This window comes from Pristis pectinata, chromosome 10 (genome assembly GCF_009764475.1).
Source record: "Pristis pectinata isolate sPriPec2 chromosome 10, sPriPec2.1.pri, whole genome shotgun sequence".
NCBI classification, from domain to species: domain Eukaryota; kingdom Metazoa; phylum Chordata; class Chondrichthyes; order Rhinopristiformes; family Pristidae; genus Pristis; species Pristis pectinata.
Window position 1 is genome coordinate 28,253,266 of NC_067414.1, and position 21,078 is coordinate 28,274,343.

The window sequence follows — 21,078 nt, forward strand, 5'->3', positions numbered from 1 at the left end:
AGCCCTGAGGCAGGGTCTCGACCCGAAACGTCGACAATTCCTCTGCCCCCACAGATGCTGCTCGACCCACTGAGTTGCTCCAGCAAGTTCCTTGTTGCTCAGAACTGCCCGGCACCCCGCGGCGGAGCAGGGCGAAGCGGGGTGCGCATGCGCGCCGCCGATGTCCGGGCGCGCCGCCGCAGTGGGCCGACGCTTGTTTTGGAACGTGGCCTGGATTTCCTCGCTGTCTCCTCGTTCCATTGCGTGGGGAGACGCTGTTCGTTCGGCGGGGTCTCCGTCACACGGCACCAAGTCTCTTCAGCGCAGTGGGCACGGCGCGGCGATGGCTACCGGTTAGCACCCTATCCCATACTTTGCTCTCTAAGAGTGCTTTGTTTACGTAGAGATTGTCTGAAGTGCATTTGAGGTTAATCTTAGTAACGGTCATTTCTTTTGTTAAAATGTTTTAGGCATTTTTTTTAAACAAGCCTTAGTATTCCAAACAGAGCCAGTAAGCATAACTTATAAATGTCAATGTAAGGTGAACGCACGTTATGTGGTAATATTGCATACATTAATATTTTAGTTTTGGTCGGATTATTGCCAGAAGCGCAATACAATTGAATATCGATATGTGATGCCGTATATTGTAGGCCAGGGAAATTGGCTATTTTTTTTCCCACTTGAGGTTCCAAAATGGGTTTTGCTTTGGGCATGCACCGATCCCTCCTTGGGGAAAGGAAAATTGAGGTATTCCTGTACGTTGACTAAGTCTGAGTAGGCAATCGTTCAAACACGTAAATATTCTTGCCACGCAGCTAAGTAAAGGGTTTTTTAATCTATTCCTAGCTTGTAGGTAATGTATTTATTACATGTCAAAGTACACATTGTTTTGGGGCAGAAGTTGTTTAAGTCAGATTTGGGTAAGGGTGGCAGATTTTATTCTGTAGTAAGAACGTGAGTTTTTTTACAAGATCCAACAATTTCATGCCTGTGTTTATTGATACTAGATTTTCTTGATGTATTTTAAGGTTCACGTTTTCATCCTGTGATGGCAGGATTTGGACTTGTGTTATGTGTCAAGTAACACAGCCATTAAGCCACTGTAATACTGACAAACTACTTAATCAGCCATACTTTTTGTCAGTGGCAAATTTGAAATTGCAATTCCCATATAGAAAAAGGCTGAGTGAATGAGAAAAGACATGGCAGATGGAATATAGTGTGTAAAAATGTGAAGTAGGAGTAATAGAAAGCAATTTTTTTTAATGGTGAAGTATTGAAAAGTGTTCAGAGAGTCTTAGGTGTCCATGTACACCAATCACTGAAAGTTAACATTAGAAGGCAAGTGCTGCCTTTGTTGTAAGAGGATTGGAGTACTATAGCAAGAGTGCCTTGCTGCTCCTCTTCCCTGGTCTGCCATTCAAGGAGATTGTGGCTGATCTTGCATTCAGCATAACTTTCCTGCACTACCCTTGTATGCCTTTATTTGCCTCTTGTTTAAAAATCAATGAATCTTTGTACTGGATGAAGTCAGCAACCAAGCCTCCACAGCCACCTGCGGTAGAGAATTCCAATGATTCGCTACCTTCAAGGTGACCTAATTTACATAGAACATAGAACATTACAGCACAGTACAGGCCTTTCGGCCCACGATGTTTTGCCGACATTTTATCCTGCTCTAATATCTATCTAGCCCTTCCCTCCCACATAGCCCTCCATTTCTCTATCGTTCATTTGGCTACCTAAGAGTCTCTTAAATATCCCTAATGTATCTGCCCCCACAACCTCTGCCGGCAGTGCGTTCCATGCACCCACCACTCTCTGTGTAAAAACCCCTTGTACCTTCCTCCAATCACCTTAAAATTATGCCCCTTCGTGTTAGCCATTTTCGCCCTGGGAAAAGGTTTGACTGTCCACTCGATCTATGCCTCTTAGAATCTTGTACACCTCTATCAAGTCACCTCTCATTGTCCTTCTCTCCAAAGAGAAAAGCCCTAGCTCACTCAACCTATCTTCTTCTAATAATTTCTTCTAATCTTTGTCCTGAATAATTGTCCCCTTATTTTGACACACTCTGGCCAGGGAGAACGTTTCACACATCTGCCATATCTGTTAGAATTTTGTCCATTTCAGTGCCATCAACTCTTATTATTCCTAAAGTCAAGAAATTATAAATCCAGTCTGCTTATTCTCGCCTCGTACTTCAAACCCACCATTCAAGAAACCAAATTGACAAAGATTCACTGTACTCCCTTAACTGCAAGTATATCCTTTCTTGGGCTTGGCTGCATTCCTTTCTCCAGGTGCTCCCAAGCCAGCGCCATATATGGTAGCAGAAAGACAGTTGACCTTTTGTACTCATATCCTCTTGCAATAAAAGCTGGCATGCTATTTGCCTTCCTAATTGATTGCTGATTGTATCAATATGTTAGCTTTCAATGACTTGTGTATGAGGACACTCAGTTCCCTCTGAATGCAAACATCTTTCAGTCTCTCACCATTTAAAATATACTCGATGATTCTATTTTATTGTCTATCAAAATAGATGACCTCACATGGTCCACCTACCATCTCGCCTATTCCTTTAACCTGTCTATATTCTCTTGAAACCTTTATGCATCCTCTTCACAGTTCAGACTGCAACCCAGTTTTGTATCATCAACTTTGTTATTTTACATTTGGTCCCCTCATCCAAACCATTAATTGGGAACATTTGGGACTTCTGCACCAATCCCTGTGGCACAGCCTCCAAGCTGAGGATGACCTGTTTATTCCCTCTGTTTTTCTGTCCATTAACTAATCCATGGTCCACACCAGTATTTTATTCCCAATATCAAGCAATTTTGTTTAATGATCTCTTGTGTGGTACTGCAGTGGCCTTCTGAAAGTCCAAATGGTACACTGTAATCTGTTGTGCTGGTTAGAACTCAAAACAACTGATTTATTACAGATGTTTGTAATGCTGGGAAACCCCAGGAAAACCAGGCTCTGCTGTTGGTCTCAATGTGGAGTGCAGTGCCAGATGTGATATTCACGTAAACGGCTTCACTCTTCCTGCCCCAGTTCTAAGCGGGTAGATTCCTCAGTGTATAATTTCTGGGAAATTGTGGCAAATTTGCTCCATCCTTGGGTTTCAGTGACAATTGGGGAATCGGTGCAGAGTGATCAGCAAGTTTGGGACTTCTGCACTTGTGTGTGAATCCCAAACTTAGCACTTGCACTAATAAATGTTGGAGGAATTTTCACCGTACCTCAGTACGCATGACTATAATAACCTATTACAGAAACTCAAAATTTGAGATTTTTCTGGAGCCTTCATGCATCATTCTGTTTGTGGAATATGTGGCACTGGGGAGGATAATGATTCTGAATCCCTGGTGTCTGTATTTGTTGTTGACAGAATTCAATTTTCAATAATTTCAACAGATGACTATTTCAGTTTGCATCAGTTTGAATTTTCAGGGGTCTACAAAACTAGGGGTGTGGGGCAAACTATTTATCAATAATAATATTTTATTCTGTATTGTAAACTAAAGTATATTGTAAAGTATACTTTATATGAAAGCTTTATATACTATAATGTTTCAAAAGAAAAAAGTAAATACACATGAAGCAATAAACCGTAACTGCTTTATTTTCATTTGGCAGTATATATTAAGAAATAAAAACAATCTCATATTTTCATGCAGTAATAAATTCTGATTCTTAATGATGAAGCTCTTTTTTGGTCTGTGAGAGGCAAAATCAACATTTACGGGCAACTCCTGCATTAGGAGGTGGTTTGCGTTCCTAGAAAACGGGCCGTATTGTGATTTTTTCTGCAACGTGAAGCTGTGTCATCATCACATACCTCAAAAAACCAGAGTTGAAGAAAAAAAAGTTATCTGTTTATTTACTGTTTTTCGCAAATTCCGTGAGAGCAGATTCTATTCTGTATCTCATATTTTTGGGTAATGAATCAGAATTAGGTCTATTATCATGAATATATTCATGAAATTTGTTGCTTTGCGGCAGGAGCACAGTGCAAGACATAAAAATTACTATAAATTACAAAAAAATAGTGCGAAAGAGGAATAACAAGCTAGTGTTTGTGGGTTCATGGACCGTCCAGAAATCTGATGGCGGAGGGGAAGAAGCTGTTCCTAAATTGTTGAGTGTGGGTCTTCAGGCTCCTGTACCTCCTCCCCGATGGTAGTAATGAGAAGAGGGCATATCCCGGATTGCGAGAGTCCTTAAAGATGGATGCTACCTTCTTAAGGTACTACCTCTTGAAGATGTCCTTGATGGTTGGGAGGGTTGTGCCCGTGATGGAGCTGGCTGAGTCTACAACCCTCAGCAGCCTCTTTTGATTCTCCACATTGGAGACTCCATACCAGGCGGTGATGTAACCAGTCAGAATGCTCTCCATTGTACAGCTGTAGAAATTTGCAAGTATCTTTGATAACATACCAAATCTCCTCAAACTCCTAATGAAGTAGTGCCACTGGTGTGCCTGTGTCATGATTGCATCAATGTGTTGGACCCAGTATAGATCGTCTAAGATGTTGACACCCAGAAACTTGAAGCTGCTCACCCTTTCCTCTGCTGACCCCTGAATGAGGACTCCCAACTTCCCCTTCCCAGAGTCCACAATCAATTCCTCTGTCTTGCTGACGTTGAGTGCGAGGTTGTTGTTGCGACACCACTCAAACAACTGATCTATCTCACTCCTGTATGCTGCCTCATCACCACCCGAGATTCTGCCAACAACAGTGGTCATTGGCGAATTTATGGATGGCGTTTGGGCTGTGTTTAGCCACACAGTCATGAGTGTAGAGAGAGTAGAGCAGTGGGCTAAGCATGCATCCTTGAGGTGCACCTGTGTTGATTACTGATCTGCACTGACTGTGGTATCCTGATAAGGAAGTCGAGGATCCAGTTGCAGAGGGAGGTACAGAGGCTCAGATTTTGAAGCTTATTGATTAGTACTGAGGGGATGATGGTGTTGAACGCTGAGCTGTAATCGATAAACAGCAGTCTGACGTATGTATTGCTGTTGTCTAGGTGCTCCAAAGGCGAGCGGAGAGCCAATGAGATTGCTTCCACTGTAGACCTGTTGTGGTGGTAGGCAAATTGTAGTGGGTCTAGAACCTTGCTCAGGCAGGAGGTAATTCTAGCCATGACCAACCTCTCAAAGTACTTCATCACAGTAGATGTGAGAGCTACCGGGAGATAGTCATTGAGGCAGCTGACCCTGCTCTTCTTGGGCACTGGTGTGATTGATGCCCTTTTGAAGCAGATGGGAACCTCCGACTGCGGCAGTGAGAGGTTGAAGATGTCCTTGAACACTCCAGCCAGTTGGTTGGCACAGATTATCAGTACCCCGCCAGGTACACCATGTGGGCCTGATGCCTTGCGAGCATTCACCTTTTTGAAGGATATGAAATCTGTGAGGACAAATTTCCATAACCTGAACGGCCGTAACTCAGGAGTTGCCTGCATCAATGTTAACCATTTAAAAAAATTATAAACCTGCCAAATGTATCCATATTGAAGGATACTTAGTGTAACAATACCTGACAATTTTAGGTTGTAATTGACTTTAATATTAAATATTATTATTTAATATTAATCTTTAATTTATTTAATTTAATCTTTAATATTATTTAATATTTAATTGACTTTGAACAATTTAATACTTTTCCCAGGGTTTAGCAACTATTTTCATTTTGGGTAAAAGCTGACTGATCTCTATGATAGTTACAACTTAAAACGGTTCATGTTTCTATTATCTCAGATTTGATGCTTGCACTTTCACTTGACTGGCTGTTGCTACTTGGCAAGCCGTCTTGTGCTGGATCTTGTAATTATTGTATCGTTCATACAAGAGACCTCGCTGAAAATTGTGGTAGATCATGACAGCAATTTGTAAGAAGTATTAATTACTTAACATTAAATTGAGTTGCAGCTGTAATTTTTTTTCATTGTTGCATTTCAGTGGAAGTGCTTGACGATAACCTCATGACAGTGCCGTGTTCTCAAGTTAACTTGACCTGTGAGAGCTCATGGCACTGAAGCACGGTGTCTTGAGGTCAGATGAAGTAAAGAATTGGGATAACAGATTTGAGCAACTAGTACCTTTTAAACTAAAATGGAACTGAATTTGGTTAAGATCCACAAATTTTTCTGTTCTAGACAAGACTGTAAGATCTCTTTCCTTTTATCTTTCAGAGAATGTCAGCTTGATGTTTAAATTGTACTGCTTGACAGTAATGACAGTTGTAGCTGCAACCTACATAGTGGTATTGCGATACACAAGAACAGTCTTAACAGAGATGTACTTTGCAACCACAGCTGTTTGCATCACTGAAGTCCTCAAATTAGTCTTGAGCCTAGGTATGTTAACAAGGTATGTGTGAAGTCTATTGCCTCATACTTTACACAGAATGTAATTATTTTAATAATTACTTGTAAACAAAATCACTACTGTTTTTGCTGCACATTCTTTTTACGTAGGTTGCTTATAAGATATCTTTATTAGTCACATGTACATCGAAACACAGTGAAATGCATCTTTTTGCGTAGAGTGTTTTGGGGGGCAGCCCGCAAGTGTCGCCACGCTTCCGGCACCAACATAGCATGCCCGCAATTTCCTAACCCGTACGGCTTTGGAATGTGGGAGGAAACCGGAGCACCCGGAGGAAACCCATGCAGACACGGGGAGAACGTACAAACTCCTTACAGACAGTGGCCGGAATTGAACTGTCGCCTGTGAATGACAACCCTACCACCGCCTCCACCCATCATCATCATTTTATTGGCACCTACTCCACTACCTTAAAAATTCACCGTAAACTGAGGCTGCATCGTGCACCGTCAGCAAAATGCACTCCGTTACTTTGAATCGCCTCCTAAACCCAAAGCCTCTACTACCAAGGAGGAGGGCGGGAGGTACATGGGAACACTGCCACCTGCAAATTTCCCCAAATAACATGCCATCCTGACTTGGAAGTATATCGCTGATCCTTCATGGTGATTTGGTCTAAATCCTGGAACTCACTACCCAGTTTCACTTCAGGAGTACCTCCACTAATGGGATTGCAGTGGTCCAGTAACGTGACTCATGACCACTGCCTAAAGGGTAATTAGGGAAGCCTGATAAATGCTTTGCCATGGATGCTGAAAAATTCCCCCCAAAATTAATAAAAATAAATCATCAACCATGGTGCCTATTCACTACATGTACTGTTCAAACTGAGTAAATGCAGCATATTTTCTTCATTGTCCTGAGACTTTTATCTGAATAGCCTCTGGAAAAATAAAATGCAGTTATGGCAGAGCACATTGTCTTAGCACAATTACGGTCCCATTTATTCCAGATCTTCAGGGGTGGGGCCAGAAAGCTTCAGTATGTATCTTTTTGGTTATTGATATAATGTGCTTTATTACCTTGTTCCTTTCTTCCTAAGGGATGTGGGCAGTTTGAGTGGGACGCTGTCAGCTTTGCATGACCACATATTAAGGAGTCCTAAAGAACTGCTGAAGCTCAGTGTTCCGTCTTTAGTGTATGCTGTTCAAAATAATATGGCCTTTGTGGCACTTAGTAACTTGGATGCAGCAGTGTATCAGGTAATAAATATCTGGGATACTCAGATCTTAAAGTCTTTATTAAAGAATTTGCATTTTATCCCAAGATGGCGGATGATGTACGTTTTATATTTTAAACAATAATAAATAAGATTTTTTAAGATTTGAACAGTAAAAGGTTATGGGGACGTACAGTATAACATGGTTAGGTGAATAGTCCTTTCAGAGAAGCAAGCTTGATGCAGTGCACTAAATAGGCCCATTCTGCTCTGATATTAAGTTAGATGGCCAAAGACTTAGTCCAAGAGAGATTTTTAAAGTAGACAAAGATTTATTAAGGGAATTCCAGAGTTTGGGGTCTTGGCAGGTGTCAAAGATAGTGATTAAATTTGGAGATGAGACAATTTGGAGGCAAGAGTCGGAGAAGTACAAATATCTTGTCTTGGGATGTGAACATGTTATGGTGAAGAATAGAGATAGACTATGGAGTAAAAATTACTGATGAGACATCAATGTACAGTTTGACACATTGCTTAAGTGTAATTCTTAAAATTGTTAACTGCTCAAGTAGTTTGGAACATCATTTTTCTATATAACTCAGTTGAAAGGAAAATGTAAAGCTTCTGTTTTTAACTAATTGTATTTAATTTGTTTTCAGGTGACATATCAACTAAAGATTCCCTGCACAGCACTCTGTACAGTCTTTATGCTGAATCGTTCTCTTAGCAAACTGCAGTGGGTTTCTGTATTTATGCTTTGTGCAGGGGTAACATTGGTCCAGTGGAAGCCTATGGAAACTACCAAGGTGCAGGTAGGTAATGGTATTTTTGGAGATGGTGCGAGTGAACCTGGCGTGGCCTGGCTAGGTTGGACGGCCTTATATGTGCTGTACTTTCTGTGCAATTTAACCTTGTGATGTCCAGGCTCACGTGAAGAACAAATCATAGAGTGAGATCCTGGGAAACGTAATTCTTGTGGAAATCTACTTTGGCTTAAGCCACCGCATTTAAGCCACTGCGCACAAGGAAGCAGAGATGCTACCTCTTGTCATTTTCTGGCACCTATGTTTTTGTCCCCAGAGAAGATTTAAAACTATTTAAAATGGTGTTTGTATGAAAATTTGAGACCGATTCATGAGCGTCCTGTTAACTAATATAATTTTAAGCCCTCTTGTTGGGAAGGTAGTTGGTCTTGAACACTTGGAAGAATGTCTGGAGTCCATCCCTTCTGACTGTAAACAGAAGAGAAAACAGACCACAGGCCATGGATCAAGATTTGTAAATGGAATGCTGCAAGGCAGCTTGGTGCTAAAGATGCAAGGTGGTCAGAAATGCTGGAGGCCATTAGAAGTCCATCTTTAAGTCAACTAAAATGATTCACAATGTGGAAAATGGGTATCTGTATTAAGGAACAGGAAGTTGAATTGATGCAAATTGAGTCTGTTTGTAATTAGTCTGTCCCCACTTGAATCACAATCTTATTCGGGCAAGGAAATCTACTATCCTTGCTTGGTCTGGCTGTCCTGACTGTCCAATGTTGGTTGACTCTTCCTCAATGGCAATAAGTACTGGCATTTTCAGTGATGTCCACAACCCCTGAATGATTTAAAAAAAAACATGTCTTTACTTGGAAGACAAGAAAGCAATGAAGAAATAAACTCAAAAAATAATTTGTGAGGGTGCCTTTTTTAATTAAGGAAGAACTTGCCAGTTGCACGTCAAGCTAATTTTGCAGATATATTCAACTGAGTGTTGCTGCTCTGATCCACAAAATAGTACTGCTTTATTCTTGTACAGTAAGAGTGCCACTCTTTACAGCATAAATACTCTGATATTGCAGGTTGTACAGAATCCAGTTTTGGGATTTGTTGCCATAGCCATTGCAGTATTGTGTTCTGGATTTGCTGGTAAGATATAAACATATTTAACAGCACCTTCCTATTTGCATAAGGTGCTAAGATATTTGTTATATAGTTGTACATATTGTACTGCAGTGTTAATTTGGATTGGTGTTGCAGGTTTAGGTCATTTAGCCAACTCTTTATGTTAATGACCCTACAGGAAACTAGCAGAATAGTTGCTCTGCCACAACCCTACCAGTTCTCAGTATCTTGAAAGCTTTGATAAATTCTGGGGAATACCATCCTAGATTGTGTGCAATTTCTCCTTCTAAATTTTAAAACATTTAATTAGGATTCATTCAATGGCATGGAGGGAAAGTATCTTTCCTAAATTAATCTGCTCACAACTCTACAGTAATGCTCTAATTAGGGCCTTGTATAGCTGTAACATAATATCTTGAGCCTTTCCAGATATAAAGGCTAGCATTCCATTGCACTCCTTTTTTTTTGTACACAAACCCCTAAGTTTCTAATTATTCATCATTTAGAAGGCCAAATGAATGACTTCTCATTGCTAGGTCAAAATGAATGACTTCTCATTGCTATTAGTCCTTACTCATTTACATAATCTGAAGTTTTTTAATTTAGTGCATCCCTTTAGATTACTTACAGTGCCTTCTATCTTTTGATCCTGTTGCCGCTGGTCAGACTTTGCAAATCAGAGGTCCTGTCTTTTGTCACTACTCTCTGTCTCCTCTTGCTCAGCTGTTGTTTAAACAGGTCAATAATTTGGTCTCTGTTCCCTGAGTTCTTTTTCCCAGGCTTACTCACCAGGATACTCTAAGATATTAGTTTCAGCTAAAATAATGCTAACCTGTAAGTGTCGTGAAAATGTGGAAGCAGTTTAATCAGTTTAGTGATTTCCCCATACCCCTCCTTTCCACGCTCCTTCCCCCCCCCCCCCCTCCCCAATCCTCCAGTCCTCCCATTTTTGTCCCCTTTCCTTCAACTCGCCCTCTGCCCCCTCCTGGTTCCATCCACCCACTACCCACACAGTTTACCCAGAGGTTCTCCACACAACCCCTCGCGCCCCCCACCACCACACACAATCTGGCTCTGACTCTAACTGCCATTCACCTCTCCCCTAATGGTTCCCATTCTCACCTCCTTCACTTTTCAGAGTCCAGCAGTGATAGCCCTTTGCATTCCAGCTCATCTCTCTCCAACAGCCGTCTTCACCTGCCGCTGTCTGCCAGCTGCATAGAGGGATGTGCACGAGAGACATCAACATGCTAAGCTTCAAAACGAGAAGAGATCTGCAGAGATCCTGACGCAGAATAAACTGGGAAGGAAGTCCAAATGCTCGGAGGAAGAGGTGACTCTCGTGTTGGAGCTTGAGAAAAAGTTTCAAGGGCAGTGGAACATCAGTGCCGAAATTGCAAAGGTTCTGACAACAAAGGTCAGCAAACAGATCTCCGATAAGTGCAGATTACTGCACTGAACAACGGCAATACTAGACCCAGCACCCCGGCTCGGGACTGGTGGCTGAGGAGGTCGAAAATCAGACCACCAAACCCAGAGTCACCGAGACACCTCCAACATCGAGATCAAGAGTGACTCTCCCAATCGGAGGTGACCCGAAAGGTCAGGACGTGGATGAAGACCCAGAACAGGCAAAAGCCCTGACACAGGATAGAAAAGTTACAGAGCGCTTCACAGCCGGTGTTGAGCTAATCGAGAGTGTCACTCTGGACCTTGTTGGAGATGGTGGCGGAAATCCAAAAACTGATGTGGGGAGATCCAACGTCAGAAAGGAGAACAGAAGGAAACCCCCGAACACTGAAAACGGAAAGAGGTGTGCCTGAAAGAAAGCCAGCAGACGTACGAGAAAGACTGAAGGAGGCTGGCGCACCAACTCATGGGAGTTCTGGCAATGCTGAACTGCCGGCTAGGTAAGGAGGAAGTACATCAATGCTTCCTAGCCAAGCTGCAGACGTTGAACAACGAGGCAGATCTGAACTAGGTGGCTGGATACAATGATTGAGTGAACATCGAGACCGAACAAGTCGAGGATCCACTGAAAGCAGTTAGAGAAGAGAGTGCACTGGCTCCACATTCTATGAGGAAAAAAGATCTGGACAGTCTCATGGTGGGAAGCGACGCCTTGTTACCCGAACTCTTCTTGCTTTGGCTGAAAGCAGGCATTATTCCGGAGTGTCTTAAAATGAAGCAAACCGTCTCGATTCCCAAGACAGAGGATGGAGAGTTGCTGAAATACATCAACAACCGGCAGTCTATCACCATAGGGTCCATGCTCCTAAGACTTTTCACCAAGATATTTATTTCTTAAGATATCTTTAAGATATCTTTATTAGTCACATGTACATGGAAACACACAGGAAAATGTGTCTTTTTGCATTACTGACAATGTTCTGGGGGCAGCCTGTAAGTGTCGCCACTCTTCAGGCACCAACATAGCATGCCCACAACTGTACATCTTTGGAATGTATCTTGCCAAAGCGTTTGACTTGGACACAAGCTGATAGTACAAATGCTGAAAAGGATGGGTCTGTCTAAGAGATTTATTGACCTTGGAGTGGACCTGACCACAAAAGCAAGTACCATAGTGGAGGTCAATAAAGAAGACGGGTTCCATTAATATCCAAAGAGGCATCAGACGGGGAGACCCAATGTCACTAATACTATTTAATATAGCAATGGACCCACTCACCTTCACCCTCGAAAAAGAAGGCAAAGGAGTCAAACTAAAATCAGGCGAAGAATATATAAACTGTTCACTGCTGGCCTTTGCTGTCGATATTGCTATCATGAGCGACTCCTACACCAGAATGACTGAAAATAAGATCCTGCAAACTCTCTTTCTATAGAGCAATGGGTCTTGATGTAAATATAAAAAAAGACCAAAGGGTTCCACATGACCTGTAAAAGAAAAACATCTGTATACAGCTGCCAGAACAATTGGGTTCTGGAATCAGTTACAGCACACCAGGTGAGATGGAGAAACATCTTGGAGCAAGAGTTGACCCATGGAATGGTATCACCATGGTGAGGTGGCACAAAAAACTCAAGGGATGGTTCCAGAACCTCAAATGAGCCAAACTAAAGCCCATGCAGAAACTGGAATTACTTAAACCCTATATGGTGCCAAGAACGTATACCATCTTGTACTCACGGAAACCTCTCAACACTGTCTTGGAGGACTGGACGGCCTGGTCAAGGAGATAATCCATCTACCTGCGGAAACTTCAGATGGAATTCTGTATGCCAGAAGTAGAGATGGAAGGCTCACCGTTCCAAAATTGGAGGTACAAATGGCATCAGCCGTTACTAGGAAGAGGCAACAGATTGAGTAATAAAGGCTTCAATGGCCAGTGGAGACAAAGAAGGCAAGGTGGATGATTTAACACAACTGGTAATTCTCAAAGAGGCTGAGACTTTCCAACAGCAAGGAAGGAGACCTATGCCAGTGGCCATGAACCGAGAACAAATTGGTGCTACAAGACCTTGGCTTCAGTCCAGATGGCAACGAGAGGCTGAAGCCCCAGAGCCTCTATCCTGTTTGGAGATCCTGGGAATTCTACAAATGGGCTAACTTCACCTCCCAAGGCTCGGGCATTAGAGAATTCCAAGAGGACAAGTTGTCAAACTCCTGGCTCCAGTATGATATAGCAGTGGAAGGTGCACCAATTCATCAACGCCCTACTGAGGTGCAACCTCTATCCATCAAAGTGCACCGCCAGCTATGTCAGTCCAAACCAGGTCTAGATGTGCAGGTGGTGCACCCTGCCAATAAAACTCTGGCACACATCTCAGGATGCTGAATCAGTGTGAAAATGTCAGGAATCAAGTGCCATAATAAGATTGTGAAATGTGTGAAAGTCAGCGAGTACGGGTGGACACCATATATGGAGCCACACCTTCGCTCAGAGGGTGGAGCTTAGTGGAAGCAGGACCTCATCCTCCCAAACAAAAAATGGCAAAGCTGCAGTGCTTGACGTCACCATAAGCTTCGAGGATGACAACAAATACAACAAATCCATTCAGAAAATGTGGAAGGAGAAAAGCGACAAATATACACACTGGGCAACACAGATACATGACCTCACAAAAGACAATAAAGTCGAGTTCTTTGAATTTGTCATCGGTGCCAGAGGACTGTGGGTGAAAGAACAACAGCCTGATGAGATTCCTGCAAAACATGTGCTGCTTTATCACCGGACTGACCACTGACGTTTTGCAGATCTTCTTGGACGAATAGCACTGGATCAAGATCCCCCACAAGAATGAAGATCAAATAGACGGAACTGTTACCTGCCAAAAGCACTGGCTTTACCGAACTAGACAGCCCATTACATTGGGATCACTGTTTCTCTGACACTGCGCACGGTAGTTGGTAGAGAGCCATTGACAAACCGCGTGCATGACGCATTTAACCACGGAAAATGCACCCAGAAACGAGTGTTTGAAAACAGCTAAACGCCTTGTCATCTAATTAGTGACGCATACGAATGGATGAATGAGATTCCCACTGTCCCTACCTACTATCTTGCAAAACCACAGCCAAGGGAATGGGCTTGGCAGAATCAGCAAGGAAAGAAGACCCCGTTAAGCTCAACTCTAGTCTGACATTGTGAAGAGACATGGGAGGTGTAGAATAAGTGGGTGGCCCCTCTGGGGCTGTAGGTGATATACCACTACTCTGATCCCCTGCTCCCCTTCCCTACCTGGCACAAACTGCCTGTCGTCTTTCACCCCTCAGTCCACCAATCACCTCTGACTCCTGTCTCACTGCTCCCATTCCTTTATACTGGCCATCTGTCCTGATGCAGGGTTTCGACCCGAAACGTTGACATTTCCTTTCCTCCCACAGATTCTGTTCGACCTGCTGAGTTCCTCCAGCAGATTGTTGCTAATGATTTGTGTAATGGGTATTCAGGTGTTTAGTAGTAAAGCTTGACCCTGCACTACACAATCAGCACAGCTAACAATGACAGATGCTGATTGTGTAGTGCTGGGGCAAAGGCTTTCACGATGCCCGCAGTGAAATATTCGTTTGTGGTTCAGAAACTTATGTAAGCAGTCAGGCAGAGTGTTCCTCATGAGATTTCTTAAGAGCATTATCAAGCATGAGAGCATGATTATGCAGAACTAGCTGGGGCCAAAATGACCAATCTCAATCTAGAGGTTTTGTGCATGGAGGATATGCAGAGCACACTAGTTTACAATGGGACTTTACCACAATGGAGATTGAAAACAGCTCTGGCACTGGAAGTTTCCCAAAGTTAGAGATTTTTTAAGGTAGGTTACAAAGAATTACTAAAAGTCAAGAGTAATAAGGGCATTAAGAGCAGATGATAAACCTGTTATTTCCTGTGGCAGGAATACTGACCTTGTAACCCTATGTTAAAAGTGTTTAGAGCTGTAGATGCTAGCTGAATTGATATATCTTGTAACACAAGTCTAAAATGTACTTGGTTTTTCTGTGTCATTCACATTTTCATTTTATTCAATTTTAGGAGTTTATTTTGAGAAGGTTCTGAAAACTTCTGACACCTCACTGTGGGTCCGTAACATACAGATGTATATTTCTGGCATTGTGGTCACTGCCTTTGGAGTTTACTTGACTGACGGTGCCCAAGTGATGGAGAAGGGCTTTTTCTTTGGATACACCCACTGGGTTTGGATTGTTATATGTGAGTACAAATATTTTCATAATGATTTTCATATATGTACACAAGGAAGTCTACTGCATTTATAATAAAGTAAATGACAAAATTAGGAACCTCTAAGCAGTCTTAATTTGCCCCAATAAGAAAATGGGGAATTTGTGAAAAAAACTTGATTGGCTTTAAAAAAAAAACGAGAATTTTGTATCCTTTTCGAAGGGTAAATTTTGTCTGAAGCTTTTTTGCTGTCCCCTTTAATTCCACATCAACTTCCCTCTGTACAACTACAACCGATGACCAACTTTTCCACATGACTGTTGACACACATTATGTAGAATTAGAGTTGAAACAAAAGCAGTAATTCCATTATTTTCTCCATTGATGTACCAATCTCCATTTTGAAAAGTGAACTAAATTTGTGAAAGACTAGATGCATGGAAAATTTAGATAATCTTAAGATCTTCCAACAGTAACATTGAAAATTGGATTCAGGAACACTGTGTGCTAACAGTTTTACTCCAGTCATGCTAAACTTATGGAGTCAGCATCATTTGAGTAATCTGGAGGTCAGGTATCCTTCCCAACAATTGACTTTTCACCAGGATTGAAAAATGTCTGTGGGAACTCCTGGAACTGAACACATTGCAATATGACCTGTAGTCTCTGGTTACCCAGAAGAGGTTGTAAATCTGATTTTTAAATCAAATCTATGGCAATTACTGTCTTCCTCATCGATGCTGTAGCAATCCTACATACCCAGAAGGTATATGTAACTAGTGCATAGTATTAATCAGGGGCAGATTATTTTTTCTTTGAGCTCGATTGTACTTGCTTTTAGCCAGTTGTTTCACAGATATCTGGCAGTCCTCCACCCTCTCTTCTGCTCGTTTCGGATTCCCACATCTGCATGTTAAAACTCAAAAGTTGGAAACAAGCTGGGGTTCAGAAGTTTACCCTTCTGGGTCAACTTAGCCAGTGGACCATATTTGGCTCAGGCTAGTGTGGGTGGATGCATCAGGTATGGCAGTGGGCCAGACAGAGGATGATTCAATCCAATAGAACCATATTGATCTATAACCCGGTCAATTTAATGGCTTACTTGGGTTTACAGCATACACCAATGGAATGAGTATGAATCTAATCTGTGGATTGGCCATCTCCCTGATTTGTACCCAGAATTCAGTATTTAATCCCTCCACCACCAGTATAGTATTCATTATTTATAGAATAATGTACTAACCTAGGTTAACTTCATCTATTTTCATGATCTTGACCATAAGTGAAGATGAGGTCAGCAAGATGATAGGGCAGACCATCATCTCCCTAGTTCTTCAAGTCATAACCACCCTTGTCTTAGACATTTAACACTTGCTTCATTGTGGTTAGGTTAAAAATCCTGCCATGACCTGGCTAATGTTATCAGGAAAGTGCATCAATGCAAGGGCTATAAGTGGTTGTAGAAGAACCTTCCAACCATCTTCACAGGGTATTCAGATGTGGGCTGTAAGTGTCACCGTTGCCCACGATCTTGGCTTAATATTTTTAAAGTAGGCTACAAGTACATTGATTCTTCCAGTTAACTGTATAATGTTGTATCACTTTCAATTGACACAGCTTTTCTTTCATCTCCACAGTATTAGCAAGTCTTGGAGGGTTGTATACTTCTGTTGTTGTGAAATACACCGATAACATCATGAAGGGATTTTCAGCAGCAGCAGCAATTGTAATTTCCACAGCAGCATCCGTGTTGCTGTTTGGTTTGCAGTTAAGTAAGTAAGAAGTTTATCATGTCAGCTCTTTCAATGATGCCAAGCCTCTTGAGCAAATAGGATTTGTTTTATTGAATGCAGCCTTGCCACAGTGTGGTCCTGTAATAAGGTAGAGATACCAATGAGCATGTACCAGGATGCATGGAAACTATCAAGCAAGATAGAGAACATGGCTTAAAAAAACATATTTAAGGATTTATCGTATATTGCCTTACACTATAAATAGTAAATATTAGACAACATTTTTTCCATTCTGGGCAAGTTCATTATTTTTTTATGTTTAATTTCAGCTCTCAGCTTTATAGCTGGAACCGTTCTCGTCTGTATTTCCATCTACTATTATGGCTTGCCGAAGCAAAGTACAAGCACCCTTGTGCAGGTTGAAGTGGAGAAATCCAAACAACAGCTGGTGAACGTGTGACCACTGAGCACCTCATTCAGAAAAGGGCAAGAAAAACCTGACTCCTCAACTAAGCTCTTGGGGGAAATCAGCATTTATATAAAATAACATCCCCAAGGGTTATTGATTCATTGATACATTTTTACTGTACCTCCTGGCTAACTGGGTGAAAGAATAATTTTGGTGCAATGTGCCAATGTAGGAACATTCATAACTTGTTTAACAATATAAAGATAATTTCTTGTACAAATTTAAACACTGAAAGATTTTACTATATTTGAATTGGCATTTCTGGCAGCGTATAAACTTTATAATGTGCTTTTCTGATACATTTAATATTTTTTTAGGCTGTGCTTATTTTATTCCCCCTATTGGTGTCTTCGACAGTGCAATGCCTTACATTTGCCTACATTGTTTCATTTTGAGCTGTTTCCTTTTGCACTTGAAAGCAGATCAAACTGCTTGTGAAATCCACAAATTGATTTTGGCTTGAAAGTGTACAAAGCCATTTGTATATTGCAATTTATATTATTATTTTCATTTCCCACAAAACAAATTATTTAAATAACATTCCAATCTAAAGTTATCATTCACACAGAATAAGTCAACATTGCTGCTAGATCAGAGGTATACTGTGAGAATGGCAACCTCTGATCGTTTTAACACTGTGGTAACTTGCAAGTGCACATAGGTGAACAGCACATGGGACACTAACAGCCTAGTAAATAATAACTGGTGTTACAAAACAGACTTTGGCTATTGGCGGTATTTGGAACTCTGAAAGTTTCTTGGTTGTGAAGAAAACATGATTATCAACAAGGCCCCGTTTATCCTGTCAAACCTGTTCTGCCTTTACACTGGTTTGCATTTTGCTGTTCCTCACCTTGGGGGTTACCTTTGGGGGAATATCTTCATTGTTCCTTTTAAGAAAATTTGAACAAAACCCAAATAAGTCTCCATTTTCCTGTACTTCTGATGCTAGTTGTTTCCAGATAAGTTATTCTACTGTACATCCCAGGAGCCTTTTATCATCGTTGTTCTTTGAATCACTGTAATTTCTAGTTTCAAGAATCAGCCAAAAATGTAATAATCTGTGCAAATAATGCCATTGTGGGAAATGGGAACTTGCAGTGATTCCTAATGAGGTTAAAGAGAAGGGTAAATACTTTAAAACCCCCTTTTACCCCATTAACATTAAACCATTGAATTGGGGCTTTGGGAGAAATGTGGTTTCAATGTTAAAGAAATAATGTTGCTGCACATCTGTGCTTCACTCAGTAAGAATAGCATAGGGGTAGCTCAACAAATGACAAAAAGAAATGTTAGCATTAAGAAGCCTCACTTACAACTGACAGTCTTTTTTTGGGTGAGAATGTATATGGATCTACTGTGTCCTTGTGGCAAATTCTTGTAATGAAGGAACCGCTTTTAATGTCTCTCTGACACTAGCAAAGAACAATGTTATTGTATTGGACAAAGGTGGTATAATGAAGTTGTATGCCCTACAGCACATGGTTAAAGGTCATTTTAGCCATTTTTCCACTTTGATATTTAAAACGAAACTTACAGAGTTCAAGCCTGTTTCCTTTGAGCTTGCTATGTACAAAACTGCTATGTAACAGGGTTGCACTAAATGAGCAGTCCTGCTTGTGTACGATAGGACTGCTCTTTAAGTTTGAACTGATTTGTATAAATATAAGTTTGTGCCTTGAAAACAAGAAAAGGATAATGTCAGGGTAAAGCAGACATATCTTTATATCACCCTATAATTGTGTATAACTGCATCAAATTGTCTTGTGTCAAGTTGAAAAAGTCCTCTCCTTTAGAAGGGGTTGGTATTAATGGTGTTTTCTTGAGTTGTAATTTGAAGGGTGATTGTTATTCCATAATGATTGGGGGGAGAAATATTTCTGTCATTATTTCTTCCCTTTTGAGAATTGCATTTAAGCAAGTACTGGAACTAAGTTTTTATTTCTGTTGCTATTGATGCAGAGCTTGGCACCATGAGCATTAAAAATGATAAAATTCTCTCTTATGATGAGGCTAAATGCTTGGTCCCCATTTAAATCCTCATCATAGAATATTATTGAGATTAGAAATTTGACCTGCAACAAGTAACACCCTGCCCTTTGTATAGTGTGGTGGCATTCTCACCAGGCCTTTTGTAAGCTTTTTAAATAACCTAGATAATTTAAAACATTTGGGGAATAAATCTAAATTTACAATAGATACTTAACATGTTGAAGGAAAGTTCCAATTTTAATATTTTAGGTCTGAAGGGTGAAATGCTTTTTGTTGTTACCCTTATATTAAAAAAAATCAAGCTAATATCATCTGGATTAGACTAAGTAAAAACCAACTACCAACTTTTGTTTTCTTTCTCTGAACACATGGTTTTAGTGAATGCACAATTTTGTACCATTTATGGTGATATTATAATGTGGTGTCATGAATTAACTTGTTATTTTGCACCTCAGTTTGGAGTCATGGCTGTTACCATTGAGTTATCTATGTTCTCGCTTGCTCCTCAGATTACTTTGGTAATGCAGCCTAGTCCGCTATAGTTGATCTCAAACAATGACTTTGAGCACTGAAAGAATTTGCTTGTATTCCATTTCTTTTCCTGCTCATCTTGTATTCAATTTGAATTTTATTTTCCAATTCTAAATGCAGATATCAAATTTTAGATTTCCCCTTCCATTATTCAAATCATTTAAACAATTAATACTAGCACATGAATGTATATATAACAGTGAAGTATAAAATGTATGGTCTTGCTTTTTTAAATGGTCATTTGGACCAGTGATTCTCCCACTTTTGTTTGAAAAATACTTTTGTACTATAAAGTCCCAAACTTCACTTCTGGATGTTTTTCTTCTTCCCCCTCCACCCCCCCCCCCCCCCCCCCCCCCCCCCCCCCCATTAAACTGTCCTTTAATTTTTGGAATGTATTGTTTATTCATTGACTATTTCAGTGCCTTCAGCAGCATCTGTAACGACAGTCTCCTGCTGAGGAAAATTCCTTGTACATGCTAATATAAAGTTGTAATTTGTTGTGGACAGTCTCTACTGTATGAATATTTCTGAGCCTTTATAGCAGACAAGGAATAGGCATTTTTGTAAAATATTTTAAACCATGATTCTGAATGTAGATTGAAATTAAAAGCAAAATGGCTAAAGTTAAACCATGGCCCAAGGAAGTCTAAATATAGATTCCATGCACTGTAATAAGAGTATGCTGGTCGTCATTGGAAGAAAGTGAATGATATTTATCACTGTAATTATCAATGCCTTTTATATTTGTATGTAAGAGTCAAGTAAATCAAATCATCATTTCTGTGCACCAAATTCAATTGATGTTAAGGTTACTCCATGAAAATCGTTGTGGTATAATGTGGTCATGCAAGCCACTGGGAAGGATCTGCTATGGTTGTTCTTTGTGAATGTCAATTTGTTTTGAATTTTGTGGAAAATAAATTCTTTTTTGAGCAAAATTGGACTGCTTTTTATCTGGACATTACAGTGAGAAACATAGTAATCAAAACTTGCAAACTGCATCGTTACCATGTTGAAAGGGAAATTTAGTTCTAACTGCATGAAAACTTTAATTTGTGTAGGGAAATGAACAGTTGAGGTCTTGGGTTGTGATCCTTCAACTGGACTCCCCCAGCATCTGCAGTCTATTGTGTCTTAGAATTAGAAAGAAACCTTTTTTGGATAGAGCACCAGAATCACTGCTCTGTCTTTGAATAAGACATGGAGTTGGTGCCTGGACAGTGGGTAGCAAGGATGTCAAATTTGTGGCAGAGCTGAAGTTTACTTTGGTCTTCCCAT

General features: G+C 40.8%; 2 protein-coding genes across 2 annotated transcripts in view; one reads left to right on the top strand and one right to left on the bottom strand.

Annotated features, from left to right (window-relative positions):
* Positions 1-201: 201 nt before the first annotated feature.
* Positions 202-20,762, top strand: slc35a1 (solute carrier family 35 member A1). Its single transcript, XM_052024188.1, has 8 exons — positions 202-332; positions 6,193-6,370; positions 7,431-7,590; positions 8,207-8,359; positions 9,388-9,454; positions 14,926-15,102; positions 16,710-16,844; positions 17,135-20,762. The coding sequence occupies exons 1-8, from the start codon at positions 323-325 to the stop codon at positions 17,263-17,265; spliced, it is 1,011 nt and encodes a 336-aa protein (XP_051880148.1). The 5' UTR covers positions 202-322; the 3' UTR covers positions 17,266-20,762.
* Positions 15,119-21,078, bottom strand: part of rars2 (arginyl-tRNA synthetase 2, mitochondrial) — a 68,841-nt gene continuing 62,881 nt past the window's right edge. Inside the window, exon 21 of the mRNA XM_052024184.1 lies at positions 15,119-16,943. The gene's annotated coding sequence lies outside the window, so the exon portion shown is untranslated. The remainder of the gene's footprint in view (positions 16,944-21,078) is intronic.